Source organism: Electrophorus electricus, chromosome 22 (assembly GCF_013358815.1).
Source record: "Electrophorus electricus isolate fEleEle1 chromosome 22, fEleEle1.pri, whole genome shotgun sequence".
Classification (NCBI taxonomy): domain Eukaryota; kingdom Metazoa; phylum Chordata; class Actinopteri; order Gymnotiformes; family Gymnotidae; genus Electrophorus; species Electrophorus electricus.
Genome location: NC_049556.1, coordinates 2,942,270 through 2,956,962, shown reverse-complemented (window position 1 = coordinate 2,956,962; position 14,693 = coordinate 2,942,270). Strand labels below are relative to the sequence as shown.

At 43.4% G+C, this 14,693-nt stretch overlaps 4 protein-coding genes across 4 annotated transcripts; all 4 read left to right on the top strand.

The window, feature by feature from the left end:
* Window positions 1-621: 621 nt before the first annotated feature.
* LOC118240576 (histone H2B) lies at window positions 622-1,369 on the top strand. The gene has a single exon (XM_035521472.1). The coding sequence runs from the start codon at window positions 791-793 to the stop codon at window positions 1,163-1,165; it is 375 nt and encodes a 124-aa protein (XP_035377365.1). The 5' UTR covers window positions 622-790; the 3' UTR covers window positions 1,166-1,369.
* A 2,393-nt stretch (window positions 1,370-3,762) lies between these two features.
* Window positions 3,763-5,005, top strand: LOC118240560 (histone H1-like). Its single transcript, XM_035521454.1, has one exon. The coding sequence runs from the start codon at window positions 3,810-3,812 to the stop codon at window positions 4,434-4,436; it is 627 nt and encodes a 208-aa protein (XP_035377347.1). The 5' UTR covers window positions 3,763-3,809; the 3' UTR covers window positions 4,437-5,005.
* Window positions 5,006-5,213: 208 nt separating this feature from the next.
* LOC118240575 (histone H2A-like) lies at window positions 5,214-5,610 on the top strand. Its single transcript, XM_035521469.1, has one exon. The coding sequence runs from the start codon at window positions 5,224-5,226 to the stop codon at window positions 5,608-5,610; it is 387 nt and encodes a 128-aa protein (XP_035377362.1). The 5' UTR covers window positions 5,214-5,223.
* A 6,843-nt stretch (window positions 5,611-12,453) lies between these two features.
* LOC118240580 (histone H2B) lies at window positions 12,454-13,091 on the top strand. Its single transcript, XM_035521477.1, has one exon. The coding sequence runs from the start codon at window positions 12,469-12,471 to the stop codon at window positions 12,841-12,843; it is 375 nt and encodes a 124-aa protein (XP_035377370.1). The 5' UTR covers window positions 12,454-12,468; the 3' UTR covers window positions 12,844-13,091.
* The last annotated feature ends 1,602 nt before the right edge of the window (window positions 13,092-14,693 follow it).

Here is a 14,693-nt window from a genome sequence, read left to right as displayed (position 1 = left end):
TCACCTACACCGAGCATGCCAAGCGGAAGACGGTCACCGCCATGGACGTGGTTTATGCTCTGAAACGCCAGGGACGTACTCTGTACGGCTTCGGAGGTTAAACGCTGAGTTCCAAAACGATCAAACCAACGGCTCTTTTAAGAGCCACCCATCCACTCGGTTAAAGAGTTGTTTTGTGTGTCTATGAGCGCCTATAAGTGTCTAGTGCCTGAATGCGCACAAAAGACGTTTAGTTCTATATTGATGAGGGCTGTAACACGCTTTTAAACGTCTGCATGTTGTAGGCTCCAAATCCTAGCCCAAAATAAGACGATAATGTTAAAAACAATACCTGGTACAACCGATTGTGTGCGTGTGAGTTAAAAAGGTTGAAAACGATTGATTATTGGAGGAAAAAAATACATCTTGCACTCTTTTGGAGGTATATAAATGGATGATGTTTACCTAATTTATAGATGTAAATTGTATTGTTAATGTATAGAGTGAAGGTAGTTTGGGTCCTCCGGTGGATCTTGTTTGTGAGGCTTTTGTGATGGAGTGTGTGTGTGTGTATTGAATTGAATTGTTTCAATAAAGTCAATTTAAAAATGGATTAAGAGGTGAACGCTATGGGGTGGCGGAGCAACGATAGGAAGGTTCCTGTGAGAGGAGGGGTTGTTTTCTGGCCAATGATAGCTTGTCATGACCGAGGAGGGGAGGGTGTGTTCAAATTAGAATACCAGAGTCTAAATAAATTGGGTGTTCAGGCGCAGTTTTTCATTCTATTGTGGTTTACTCAGCAACGAGCGTCATGCCCGAGCCTGCCAAGTCCGCGCCGAAGAAGGGATCCAAAAAAGCCGTGACTAAGACGGCCGGTAAAGGAGGCAAGAAGCGCAGAAAGTCGAGGAAGGAGAGTTATGCTATCTACGTGTACAAAGTCCTGAAACAGGTCCACCCCGACACCGGTATCTCTTCCAAGGCTATGGGGATCATGAATTCCTTTGTGAATGATATCTTCGAGCGCATCGCTGGTGAGGCTTCTCGTCTCGCTCACTACAACAAGCGTTCAACCATCACCTCCAGGGAGATCCAGACCGCCGTGCGCCTTCTGCTTCCCGGTGAGCTGGCCAAACACGCCGTATCTGAGGGTACAAAGGCCGTCACCAAGTACACCAGCTCCAAGTAAAGCGTCATAGTGCGTCTTGACTAACCCAAAGGCTCTTTTAAGAGCCACCCACGTTTTCATCAAAGAGATTTTCTATTATGAGAGTGCATGTACGGTAAAATGAGAATATAGAGTTCTAGCCGAAGTAGCACTTGTGGGCTTTGGCCTCGTTTCTCTTTCCTCTTTTCTGGGCGTTTTATTAATCAATTTTCGTACCCTTTATTCGGCTGCATGTAGCTTGCAATACTCTGTAATGTCCCATGCAAGAAACTGAGAAGTCTTGGAAGACTCGGCATGTGTTTGCGCACATGTATGTGTAAGCCATAGAGAGAGAGAGAGAGAGAGAGAGAGAAGTGGAAGTCATGCAAGGTATGTGTATTCTGGGAGTGCTATTAATGAGCCACAGAACTGTGACTCATAGAATCACAGCATATGGGGGAAAGAAAATCAGTACAATAGATTATTTTTTAGAGCTGACCCAGTAAACCCATGACAGGGCCTCACAAAAACTCACTTTGTCTCTGCTTGTCATTAGGCTTCTTATGAAGTTAAGGATTGCATCCCTTCATTTATTGCAATAAAGTTAGGAGAAAACTGTCCAGATAGGCCTTTGAGTGATATTCTGTTTGGGAGTAGGTTACACATGTGCCATACCATAGAAGTGTGGTGCTATAAATGTTATTGGGGTTTGCAAGAAGGTAAAGCTTGGAAAGAGATTATGAAGTTATTGTAATTCACCTTAGGGTTAATGTATTAAATGTCTTTGAACACTGACACACAAGTGTCTGTTTTATTTATTTGTTTGTGTGTGTATGTATATATATTTAGGCTCTGATGTATCCTACAAGCATGCCATGTCACCTTGGCAACTATTGTAATCTTCATAGCCCACATTATTACATTATTTCCTGTTGTTACCTTTCATTAGTAGCTGTTAATATTCTTTTCACATGTTTTGCCCTGTTTGCTGTAGAAGAAGTCTAGTCATCTGCAGATGTTTAGCATTTGCCCACTCCTTGTACTGCATACACATGGCAGCTATTCTTTACAGTCAATTCCTACCACTTTCACAACAGTTTATTCATTCTATTCTTAATGGTCTAGGCCTACGTGACCCCTTTGCCCCACGGGTCATTTGCAAGGTGCCTCTGTAATGTCCCATGCAAGAGACTGAGAAGTCTTGGAAGACCCAGCATGTGTGTGCACACATCTATGTGTATGTGTAAGCCATAGACAGAGAGAGAGAGAAGTGGAAGTCATGCAAGGTATGTGTATTCTGGGAGTGCTATTAATGAGCCACAGAACTGTGACTCATAGAATCACAGCATATGGGGGAAAGAAAATCAGTACAATAGATTATTTTTTAGAGCTGACCCAGTAAACCCATGACAGGGCCTCACAAAAACTCACTTTGTCTCTGCTTGTCATTAGGCTTCTTATGAAGTTAAGGATTGCATCCCTTCATTTATTGCACTAAAGTTAGGAGAAAACTGTCCAGATAGGCCTTTGAGTGATATTCTGTTTGGGAGTAGGTTACACATGTGCCATACCATAGAAGTGTGGTGCTATAAATGTTATTGGGGTTTGCAAGAAGGTAAAGCTTGGAAAGAGATTATGAAGTTATTGTAATTCACCTTAGGGTTAAAGTGAACGGGGTTATTCAAATGAAGTTTCTGATGAGGCAGGGTAATGCACTTTAGGCTTAGAGTGAACTTGGGGTTATTCTGATGAGGTCAGGGTAATTCACTTTAGGGTTAAAGTGAACGGGGTTCTTCAAATGAAGTTTCTGATGAGGCAGGGTAATGCACTTTAGGCTTAGAGTGAACTTGGGGTTATTCAGATGAGGGTTCTGATGAGGTCAGGGTAATTCACTTTAGGTTTAGAACTTGGGCCCCCAGCGATGATTTGAGCTCGGACACCTGACGATGCTCACGTGGTCTCCTCCCCTGATGAGGTGCACCTGATGCCATCCCAATAAGAGGATGTCCACCTGCTGAGGAGCACCATCCCGAGTGAGAGTATCAGTTTTGGGGGCTTCTTTTGACTAAGACTGGGATGATTTGACAAAGACACTTGGCTGTGCGAGGAACTCTCTCACATAACCACACTCTCCTGCATCCCACACCTGTGTTTTACTGATACCTACATAAGGCTTTTTTCAACTAGTGCACACACCACTGCCACACTCGTAACACGTCCATACCTTTGCTCAGGCTCTCCTTCAACGCGCACGTGGGAACTTGCTAGACGTATGCCTTCATTTCTCACATTTTCAGGTCCCACAGCAGTAGAAATGGACCATGTCTTATTTGGAGCGGCAGTCGCGCAGTGCCTTTTTGAGGGAGCTGTGCAAAACGAGATGGGGCTGCACTGGCTTTTCTGGCACGCAAATGAACCACAGAGCCCTTTCTTTCCAAACGCGTTGTTTGACGCCTTACAAATTGCTTTAGCGTGTATATTTAGAGCCGGATTTGTCATGAGAAAACACAAGCGCGAGCAGCTCACGGAAGCACAGACGCCGAGGGCTGGGCGGGTTGAGTCTACACCGTCCTCATGCGGCATTTAAGGCCGGCCCCTCGCTAGCAGGGAGGATCAACTCAACAGAGCCGTGTGTTCGACATAGTGTGCTGTTTGCGCGCGTCTATTTCTCGTAGTTAACACGACGATGGCAGAAGTAGCTCCAGCCCCCGCCGCCGCTGCGCCGGCCAAAGCGCCCAAGAAGAAAGCTGCTGCGAGGCCCAAGAAAGCGGGACCCAGCGTCGGTGAGCTTATCGTCAAAGCTGTTTCTGCTTCCAAAGAACGGAGCGGCGTCTCTCTCGCCGCTCTGAAGAAAGCTCTGGCTGCGGGCGGTTACGACGTGGAGAAGAACAACACTCGCGTCAAGCTTGCTATCAAAAGCTTGGTGACAAAGGGAACTCTGGTGCAGACCAAAGGTACCGGTGCCTCTGGATCTTTTAAGATCAACAAGAAGCAAGCTGAAGCCAAGAAGACGCCCGCTAAGAAAGCCGCGCCTAAGGCGAAAAAAGCGCCCGCCAAGAAACCTGCCGCGGCTAAAAAGCCCAAGAAGGTAGCGGCAAAGAAGCCCGCCGCCGCCGCCGCTGCAAAGAAGTCTCCCAAGAAGGCGAAGAAACCTGCTGCCGCCGCGAAAGCCACCAAGAGCCCTAAGAAAGCAAAGAAGCCGGCCACCCCGAAGAAGGCAGCCAAGAGCCCCAAGAAGGCAAAGACTGTCAAGCCCAAGACTGCCAAGCCAAAGGCTGCAAAGGCGAAAAAAGCTGCCCCCAAGAAGAAGTAAACGTGCATGTTTTCATGTCTTGGTATCCCCAAAAGGCTCTTTTAAGAGCCACCCACTTTTCTCTTCCAAAGAGCGGTTTTCTTTAAACTCTCGAAATGATTACGAGCGAACAAATACGGCCAGGTGTGTAATTGGAGTTTATTTTAACGTGCGATTTCATCCATACAGTATGACTGAGGACTACTGAAATTTGGGAGAAAAGGGAAGGTATTGGGTTTAAATGGGGTGGCAACAGGAAAAAAGTATTATGTATGGAGTGTTTTTAATGAGAATTTGACTGAGAATGTGAAGGACTTTTGTTGATGATTGATTGATTGTGTGATAAATTCGAAGATTTGGAAAACGCGATGTAAGATGATTATTGAGCAATGTATAGTACCTGCAGAAACTTTAAACAGATCGTGTGTGAGTTAAAAGGGTTGAAGACGATTGATAGAGGAAAAAAGACATTTCCCTGGGTTTTTTGGACATAGAAATGGATGATGTATAGCTAATTTACAGATGTAAATTGTATTGTTAATGTATAGAGTGAAGGTAGTCTGGGTCCTCCGGTGGATATTGTTTGTGAGGTTTTTGTGATGGAGTGTTTGTATTGAATTTTCTTAATAAAGTCAATTGAAAAGTGGAAAGGGAGGCCGGCTTTGGAAGTGAACGAGTGCTTCGCGATTGGTTATTCGTCCTGTCCTCCTTAGCCAATAGGAGAGGAGTTGACTTTGCTATATCTGAAGCGTTGTTAGGTGAACGGTGATTATTTCAGCTTTGCTCACAAGACGCAGTTGTATTTATAATGAGTGGAAGAGGGAAGACCGGCGGTAAGGCCAGGGCTAAGGCCAAGACTCGCTCCTCTCGCGCTGGCTTGCAGTTCCCTGTGGGCCGTGTGCACAGGCTTCTGCGCAAAGGTAATTATGCCGAGCGCGTTGGTGCCGGTGCTCCGGTCTATTTGGCTGCTGTGCTGGAGTATCTGACTGCTGAGATTCTCGAGTTGGCAGGCAACGCCGCCCGTGACAACAAGAAGACCCGTATCATTCCTCGTCATCTGCAGCTCGCCGTGCGTAACGACGAGGAGTTGAACAAGCTGTTGGGAGGTGTGACTATTGCTCAAGGTGGCGTGCTGCCCAACATTCAGGCTGTTCTGCTGCCCAAGAAAACCGAGAAGACGGTCAAGACCAAGTAAATTCATCTCTGCTGCGTTGTCTGCAGATCCCAAAGGCTCTTTTAAGAGCCACCCACATTGACTGATGAAGTGCAACTGTTCCTATCTGTTCTACCTTGCATTTTTCTCGAGACTACCAAATGATTAATGGGCACCGCTGTCCACTACCGTATCACGTCGAAGCGCACGTACACCTTCCCCCTTTTTATGCGCCCAATAGCATCTGATGAAAGCAAGTACGTACATCTATGTACGTATTTGTAAGAGTAGTAGCTATATGTATATGCGCGCGATGCTGTTGGTGCTATAAACATGCAAAAACGTAACAGGGACTACGTTCAGGAATGTACACTGGAGGCAAATAAAAAGTACGGCTAGAAATGTGTTGCCGTGAGCCCGCCTCAGAAGTAGGCGTATCGTCTTGCTTTTTGAAATGCGCGCGTAGTGGAACACGGGCCAATTGTCTTGATGTGACGTAGCCTTGTTTGTCCAATGGATGGCAGGCTTACTGAAGACGCCCAATGAGCGCAGGTCGGCGTTATGGCTTAAAAAGGATCCCGTCTGAGTTGCTTCTTATTCTCTTTCTTTGTCAGTTAAGGGTAGAGTTCCGTCGCTATGGCAAGAACGAAGCAGACCGCCCGTAAGTCCACCGGTGGTAAAGCCCCGAGAAAGCAGCTTGCCACCAAGGCTGCCCGCAAGAGCGCCCCAGCCACCGGCGGCGTGAAGAAGCCTCATCGTTACAGGCCTGGTACCGTAGCTCTGAGGGAGATTCGTCGTTATCAGAAGTCTACCGAGTTGCTGATCCGCAAGCTGCCCTTCCAGCGCCTGGTGAGAGAAATTGCTCAGGATTTCAAGACCGATCTCCGTTTCCAGAGCTCTGCCGTTATGGCCTTGCAGGAGGCTAGCGAGGCATACCTGGTGGGCCTGTTCGAGGATACTAACTTGTGCGCAATCCACGCCAAGAGAGTCACCATCATGCCCAAGGACATCCAGTTGGCCCGCCGCATTCGCGGAGAGCGTGCTTAAACTGATCGCTCGGCGTCATGTCCCAAACTACCCAAAGGCTCTTTTAAGAGCCACCTAATCGTTTCGCTGCAAAATGAGCAAGTGGCCTTAGCAACGCTTGAAACTGATGCGTCGTTGTTATAACGTGTATCTGACATGTGTTTCTAGGTTACGCAATCTAAAGTTGGTTTAGGAGTGGTTAATTACATAGCTGAGAAAGTATGGCAACGGAGGGATTTTTATATAGTAGGACTGGGCAAGAAAAAGGCCTTCGATTAGATTTCTAGAGACTACTTATGGTGCACATTGCAACATTTTGGTTTTCCAGGGAGGTTTGTCAATATTAAATTATTGTATCAGTTAAGAGGCGCTTTGAAATGTGAAGTTGTGGCTGGAGCGAAATTAAATGAAAGTGATGGGGTATGGATAGTAGATGGGCAACCTGTACCAATAGATGTAGAAATAAAAAAATGAAATTAAAATATTAGGTTTGATGGTATTAAATGGTTCCATTCAGAGGTACAATTTAAATTTCATATATTTAATGTAAAGTGGCATTCATTGTTAATTCCACAATAATGCATTATAAAATTATGTTCATGTTTTTATTTGATTTATTTCACGTTCATGTTTTATCTATTATTTTACTCTTCTTTATTGTTGTTGTTTATATACCTTATTGATAGGGGTAATGGTTCAAAAATGTAAGAGGACTAGTATTCTGTTGTTGAACTCTTGATTGTAAAATCTATAAAAATATATAACTGTTTTGGCCAAAATATTCACGACTACCGTTTCCTTTCAATATAACGCGTTTAAACTACTTTCTGTACATTTCTATGACTTTTTTTACGCTATACTTAAAACGTACCTCTTTTCTCAACATCTCATAACTTGTCTTCTTATTCGTATTTGTTAATTAATGTGTTGATTGTTTTAATGTATTTGTTTCTGCATCTTTGGCATAGTAAAGCAACCTTGAGTCTGTGAAAGGTTCTATATAAATTAAACTTATTATTTATTATTATTCTACAAGTGCCACGTTTCTGATGGAACTCCACATTTTCCATTTCAATTTATATATTTTTAAAGCTAAAACGTGACTAAAAATACAAATAAAACCGTCTAGAAGATCAAGTGCCATGGGAGGTAATAATATAAATGATCCTCTGCTGCCATCTTGTGGCCAAAAATGGAAAACTTCCATGATATTCAATCATTAAGGGCACCTCTTTTTAATCAGAACGCTATCAGAATGTAAAAGTATATTGAAGAACAATTAGCCAGTTTCTCTTGGGAGAAACAACAACAATAATAATAATAATAAGCATATGGAGTGGGTATGTCCTTCTCAGAAATCATTTCTAGGCTTAGCTGACAGCCACTGTCATAAAGGTTTCTTTGCTTTTGGATCTACTGTTGAAATAAACAGAATAATTGTCTTTCATCATAAAAAACCGAGCCCTAACAAATAGCTAAAAATGCTCTGAAGACAAATAAAATGGTTTTAGAAATGGACTTGCCTTTCATGATTCTTCTTCTTCTTATTCTTATTCTTCTTACTACTGTAAGCCTACTCATGGTTAGTTAGAGGAGACTTATATTAATTTCTTTATGTGTTTATTTTATTCATGTTCCACAAGCACTTAATATGTGAGATCAAAGCATGCTTTTCATGCATTTATTTCCATAATCTCATTATGGTCTTTTTTCTTTTTTTTTTCTTTTGTGAACTACTGAAATTACCCATCTGGAACCCCATAGTTGGTTTGTTTGCTGTACTATGTACCAGGCCTCCTTAACAGATAGCATGTCACACAACAATATTTACAGTGGTATGCAACGGTTTGGGCACCCCTGGTCAAAATGTATGTTACTGTGAACAGATAAGCAAGTTGTAGATGAATTGCTCCCCAAAATGCTTAGTACCAAGTAGCACCTCCTTTGGCAAGCATCTCATCTTGTAAGCACTTTGTGTAGCCAGCCAAGAGTCTTCCGATTCTTGTTTGAGGGATTTTCATCCATTCTTCCTTGCAACAGTCTTCCACTTCTGTGAGATTCCTGGGCTGTCTTGCATGCACTGTTCTTTTGATGTCTATCCATAGATTTCAATGCTGTTCAGATCAGGGGACTGTGAGGGCCATGGCTAAACCTTCAGCTTGCACCTTTTGAGGTAGTTTATTATGGATTTTGAGGTGTGTTTAGGATCATTATCCATTTGTATAAGCCATCCTCTTTTCAACCTCAGCATTTTTACAGAATGGTGTTATGCTTGCTTCCAGAATTTTCTGGAAGTTCATTGAATCCATTTCCCCCTCTACCCGTGAAAACCTCCCCGTGCCATTGGCTGCAATACTACCCCAAAACATGATTGATACCCCCCCACCATCTTAATGGTTATAGAGGTGCCATTTTTTCTCCAACCATACATGTTTAGATTTTCTTTTGCAACCTTCTGATGCAGAATTTTGTGGTAAGGACGGAGGAGACGTTTTCTTCTTATGATGCTTCCATAAAGGTCATGTTTGTGCAGGTGTCTCTGAACAGTAGAACAATGTACCACACCACCAGAGTGTGCTAAATCTTCCTGAAAGTCCTTTGCAGTCAAGCAAGGGTTCTAATTTCCCTTTCTAACAATCCTACAATCAGACGTCTCTGAAATGTTTCTTGGTCTTCCAGAGCTCACCTTGACCGGCACTATTCCTGTTAACCACCATTTCTTAATTACATTTCAAACTGAGGAAATTGCGACCTGAAACTCATTGCTATCATCCTATAGCTTTCTTCTGTTTTATGGGCCTCAACAATTTTCATTTTCATTTTGCTAAGCAGCTGTTTGGAAGAACCCATGGCTGCTGGTTTCTGGGACAAGGTTAGAGGAGTCTGGCTGTTTATAAAGCTTTGAATTTTGCATCACCTGGCCTTTCTTAACAATGATTGTGTACAAGCCATAACCATAACAGGCTAATGAAGGTCTGAGACTGCGGTCAAAGTTATTTGAGCGTTCAAATCTCCTAGCTACTCCTTTTTTCACTCTAAAATTGTACAAAACCAAACTAATAAACTGACGTTGCTTAAAATGTTGAAAAGTGTGTTTCATCTTTACCTGTATGCCTTTTGGAGATCATTTCATCTTCAAATTGATTACTTGTTCACAGTAACATATACTTTGAGCAGGGGTGCACAAACTTTTGCATGCCAATGTATGGCTGCACTTCTATTTTGTTCTTTCAGAACACAGCTGAAATCTTTTTATTAACAATTTCCTTCTCTACCCTTACAATATATTCTTAGCCAAAACTGTCTTCTTCTTGATTTTGCAATGGTCTATTTTTCGTCAGAGAGAGTGAGAGAGTGAGTGTGTGTGTGTGTGTGTGTGTGTGTGTTTGTTTTTGTGCGCTACTGTTTGTTTTGATGTAGCTCTGCATTTGCATTTCCTGAAAGAAAGGGGATGAAAGAAAGAACTACAAAGAGTAACAATAGCACTGGAAGAACAAGTATAATAACAATGTACAATTAGACTATTTATTCAGGGGGTTGAGAAATATTACTGACACATGGTTCTAAACTATCACTTTTGAACATGCCTTCAAATCACTTTGGCAACCACTGTTGAAAGCATGACGATCATAAACACACGGTGCACAAGCGTTAAGCTGTTCCACAAATCTAATAATAAATGGCCAACAGTTCTTGATTCCAAATGAAACTGTCCCTTCAGGTCTCTTGAAGACAGAAAGAAGTCAACTCTCATTTTGTTGTGGCTGCTTTTACAGTTTGGCCACAAGATGGTAACGAAGCTCCATCTATCAGAACATCCCAATCAGTATTAGTGTGTTTTACTCGCCATCATTTAGCCAATTTAGTTTTCTTGTTTTTTTATTTGAAATATACTTCTATTCCTCCTCTTCCTCCCCCTTTTCCTACTGTTGATAATAATAGTAGTAATAATAACAATAATAGTGGTGGTGATCATGTTAACAAAAATATTAATAATAATAGGGTAGTTTCCCTGTGCTGAGTTCAGGCTGCCCTCCAGTACAGGTTTCAAGCTTGACATTTTAAGTAAAGCTACTTGACAGTGATGATAAAATTCCCAACCCGGCAGTTGAGTCATACTTTTTACAACATTTTATTGAGCATTTTTTTTGGAATGTAGCCTTTGAAGGCCCTTGAATGCTGTATTTGGGCATACAAGTGTGTTTTCCTATGATTTACAAGCGTAGTGATGTCCTTTATTAATGCTTGAAGGACGAGGGTACGTGGACGGAGTTATGTTATGTGAAAATAGCAGTTAAGCTGCCACTGTTGCAGAGGAAGATGAAAGTGAGAAGACAGCAGATTCTCTAACCTGAACTACATGTTGTTCTTGGCTGGTGGGAACCCTAAGAGGCCTAATGAACACACGGATTAGGAGTGTGTATATAATTTCTATATTTTCCAGCAAGAGTCTTTAAACTTAGGGCTTTTCAGCACCAGTGCTGAGGACCTACTTCCATTCTGACTCTTCTTCTTTTGATTAGTAGCAGTTGTAACAATTGTAGGCCAGCTTATGCTGCACGGAATCTTTTGTTGTCTTTGCTTGTTTGTTATCGTTCTTTTTCTTCCCTTACGTTGTTGTTCGTTGTTATTGTCTAAGATCTCTTAGCTGTTCTATCTATGAATTGTCGTTTTGCCAAATAGTATTGAGTTTTTATTCCAGTCTGGCTAAGTGTTGTGCTGGAGGCGTTTGGAGGGGCATGGTATTTAGCTCCGCCTCCTCGAGTGCTCCTTGTCTTCAACCAGGTCCTTTAGAAGAGAATAATAGTGGCGCACTGGGTGAAAGCGCTTCATTATTTCGCTTTTCGTTGAGTGGTGAAAGAAGCCTAAGCGATGTCTGGAAGAGGAAAGGGTGGTAAGGGCCTTGGGAAAGGAGGCGCTAAGCGTCACCGTAAGGTGCTCCGCGACAACATCCAGGGTATCACTAAGCCCGCTATCCGCCGTCTGGCTCGTCGTGGCGGCGTCAAGCGCATCTCCGGTCTGATCTATGAGGAGACCCGTGGTGTGCTGAAAGTGTTCCTGGAGAACGTTATCAGGGACGCGGTCACCTACACCGAGCATGCCAAGCGGAAGACGGTCACCGCCATGGACGTGGTTTATGCTCTGAAACGCCAGGGACGTACTCTGTACGGCTTCGGAGGTTAAACGCTGAGTTCCAAAACGATCAAACCAACGGCTCTTTTAAGAGCCACCCATCCACTCGGTTAAAGAGTTGTTTTGTGTGTCTATGAGCGCCTATAAGTGTCTAGTGCCTGAATGCGCACAAACGACGTTTAGTTCTATATTGATGAGGGCTGTAACACGCTTTTAAACGTCTGCATGTTGTAGGCTCCAAATCCTAGCCCAAAATAAGACACGATAATGTTAAAAACAATACCTGTTACAACCGATTAGTGTGCGTGTGAGTTAAAAAGGTTGAAAACGATTGATTATTGGAGGAAAGAAATACATCTTGCACTCTTTTGGAGGTATATAAATGGATGATGTTTACCTAATTTATAGATGTAAATTGTATTGTTAATGTATAGAGTGAAGGTAGTTTGGGTCCTCCGGTGGATCTTGTTTGTGAGGCTTTTGTGATGGAGTGTGTGTGTGTATTGAATTGAATTGTTTCAATAAAGTCAATTTAAAAATGGATTAAGAGGTGAACGCTATGGGGTGGCGGAGCAACGATAGGGAGGTTCCTGTGAGAGGAGGGGTTGTTTTCTGGCCAATGATAGCTTGTCATGACCGAGGAGGGGAGGGTGTGTTCAAATTAGAATACCAGAGTCTAAATAAATTGGGTGTTCAGGCGCCGTTTTTCATTCTATTGTGGTTTACTCAGCAACGAGCGTCATGCCCGAGCCTGCCAAGTCCGCGCCGAAGAAGGGATCCAAAAAAGCCGTGACTAAGACGGCCGGTAAAGGAGGCAAGAAGCGCAGAAAGTCGAGGAAGGAGAGTTATGCTATCTACGTGTACAAAGTCCTGAAACAGGTCCACCCCGACACCGGTATCTCTTCCAAGGCTATGGGGATCATGAATTCCTTTGTGAATGATATCTTCGAGCGCATCGCTGGTGAGGCTTCTCGTCTCGCTCACTACAACAAGCGTTCAACCATCACCTCCAGGGAGATCCAGACCGCCGTGCGCCTTCTGCTTCCTGGTGAGCTGGCCAAGCACGCCGTATCTGAGGGTACAAAGGCCGTCACCAAGTACACCAGCTCCAAGTAAAGCGTCATAGTGCGACTTGACTAACCCAAAGGCTCTTTTAAGAGCCACCCACGTTTTCATCAAAGAGATTTTCTATCATGAGAGTGCATGTACGGTAAAATGAGAATATAGAGTTCTAGCCGAAGTAGCACTTGTGGGCTTTGGCCTCGTTTCTCTTTCCTCTTTTCTGGGCGTTTTATTAATCGATTTTCGTACCCTTTATTCGGCTGCATGTAGCTTGCAATGTATTAAATGTCTTTGAACACTGACACACAAGTGTCTGTTTTATTTATTTGTTTGTTTGTGCGTGCGTGTGTGTGTATGTATATATATTTAGGCTCTGATGTATCCTACAAGCATGCCATGTCACCTTGGCAACTATTGTAATCTTCATAGCCCACAATGACATTATTTCCTGTTGTTACCTTTCATTAGTAGCTGTTAATATTCTTTTCACATGTTTTGCCCTGTTTGCTGTAGAAGAAGTCTAGTCATCTGCAGATGTTTAGCATTTGCCCACTCCTTGTGTACTGCATACACACGGCAGCTATTCTTTACAGTCAATTCCTACCACTTTCACAACAGTTTATTCATTCTATTCTTAATGGTCTAAGCCTACGTGACCCCTTTGCCCCACGGGTCATTTGCAAGGTGCCTCTGTAATGTCCCATGCAAGAGACTGAGAAGTCTTGGAAGACCCAGCATGTGTGTGCACACATCTATGTGTATGTGTAAGCCATAGACAGAGAGAGAGAGAAGTGGAAGTCATGCAAGGTATGTGTATTCTGGGAGTGCTATTAATGAGCCACAGAACTGTGACTCATAGAATCACAGCATATGGGGGAAAGAAAATCAGTACAATAGATTATTTTTTAGAGCTGACCCAGTAAACCCATGACAGGGCCTCACAAAAACTCACTTTGTCGCTGCTTGTCATTAGGCTTCTTATGAAGTTAAGGATTGCATCCCTTCATTTATTGCAATAAAGTTAGGAGAAAACTGTCCAGATAGGCCTTTGAGTGATATTCTGTTTGGGAGTAGGTTACACATGGGCCATACCATAGAAGTGTGGTGCTATAAATGTTATTGGGGTTTGCAAGAAGGTAAAGCTTGGAAAGAGATTATGAAGTTATTGTAATTCACCTTAGGGTTAAAGTGAACGGGGTTCTTCAAATGAAGTTTCTGATGAGGCAGGGTAATGCACTTTAGGCTTAGAGTGAACTTGGGGTTATTCAGATGAGGGTTCTGATGAGGTCAGGGTAATTCACTTTAGGGTTAGAACTTGGGCCCCCAGCGATGATTTGAGCTCGGACACCTGACGATGCTCACGTGGTCTCCTCCCCTGATGAGGTGCACCTGATGCCATCCCAATAAGAGGATGTCCACCTGCTGAAGAGCACCATCCCGAGTGAGAGTATCAGTTTTGGGGGCTTCTTTTGACTAAGACTGGGATGATTTAACAAAGACACTTGGCTGTGGGAGGAACTCTCTCACATAACCACACTCTCCTGCATCCCACACCTGTGTTTTACTGACACCTACATAAGGCTTTTTTCAACTAGTGCACACACCACTGCCACACTCGTAACACGTCCATACCTTTGCTCAGGCTCTCCTTCAACGCGCACGTGGGAACTTGCTAGACGTATGCCTTCATTTCTCACATTTTCAGGTCCCACAGCAGTAGAAATGGACCATGTCTTATTTGGAGCGGCAGTCGCGCAGTGCCTTTTTGAGGGAGCTGTGCAAAACGAGATGGGGCTGCACTGGCTTTTCTGGCACGCAAATGAACCACAGAGCCCTTTCTTTCCAAACGCGTTGTTTGACGCCTTACAAATTGCTTTAGCGTGTATATTTAGAGCCAGATTTGT

What these genes read in the sequence shown, in the direction of transcription:
- LOC118240576 (XM_035521472.1), top strand. Translation starts at nt 791, where the DNA reads ATGCCCGAGCCTGCCAAGTCCGCGCCGAAGAAGGGATCCAAAAAAGCC.
- LOC118240560 (XM_035521454.1), top strand. Translation starts at nt 3,810, where the DNA reads ATGGCAGAAGTAGCTCCAGCCCCCGCCGCCGCTGCGCCGGCCAAAGCG.
- LOC118240580 (XM_035521477.1), top strand. Translation starts at nt 12,469, where the DNA reads ATGCCCGAGCCTGCCAAGTCCGCGCCGAAGAAGGGATCCAAAAAAGCC.
- LOC118240575 (XM_035521469.1), top strand. Translation starts at nt 5,224, where the DNA reads ATGAGTGGAAGAGGGAAGACCGGCGGTAAGGCCAGGGCTAAGGCCAAG.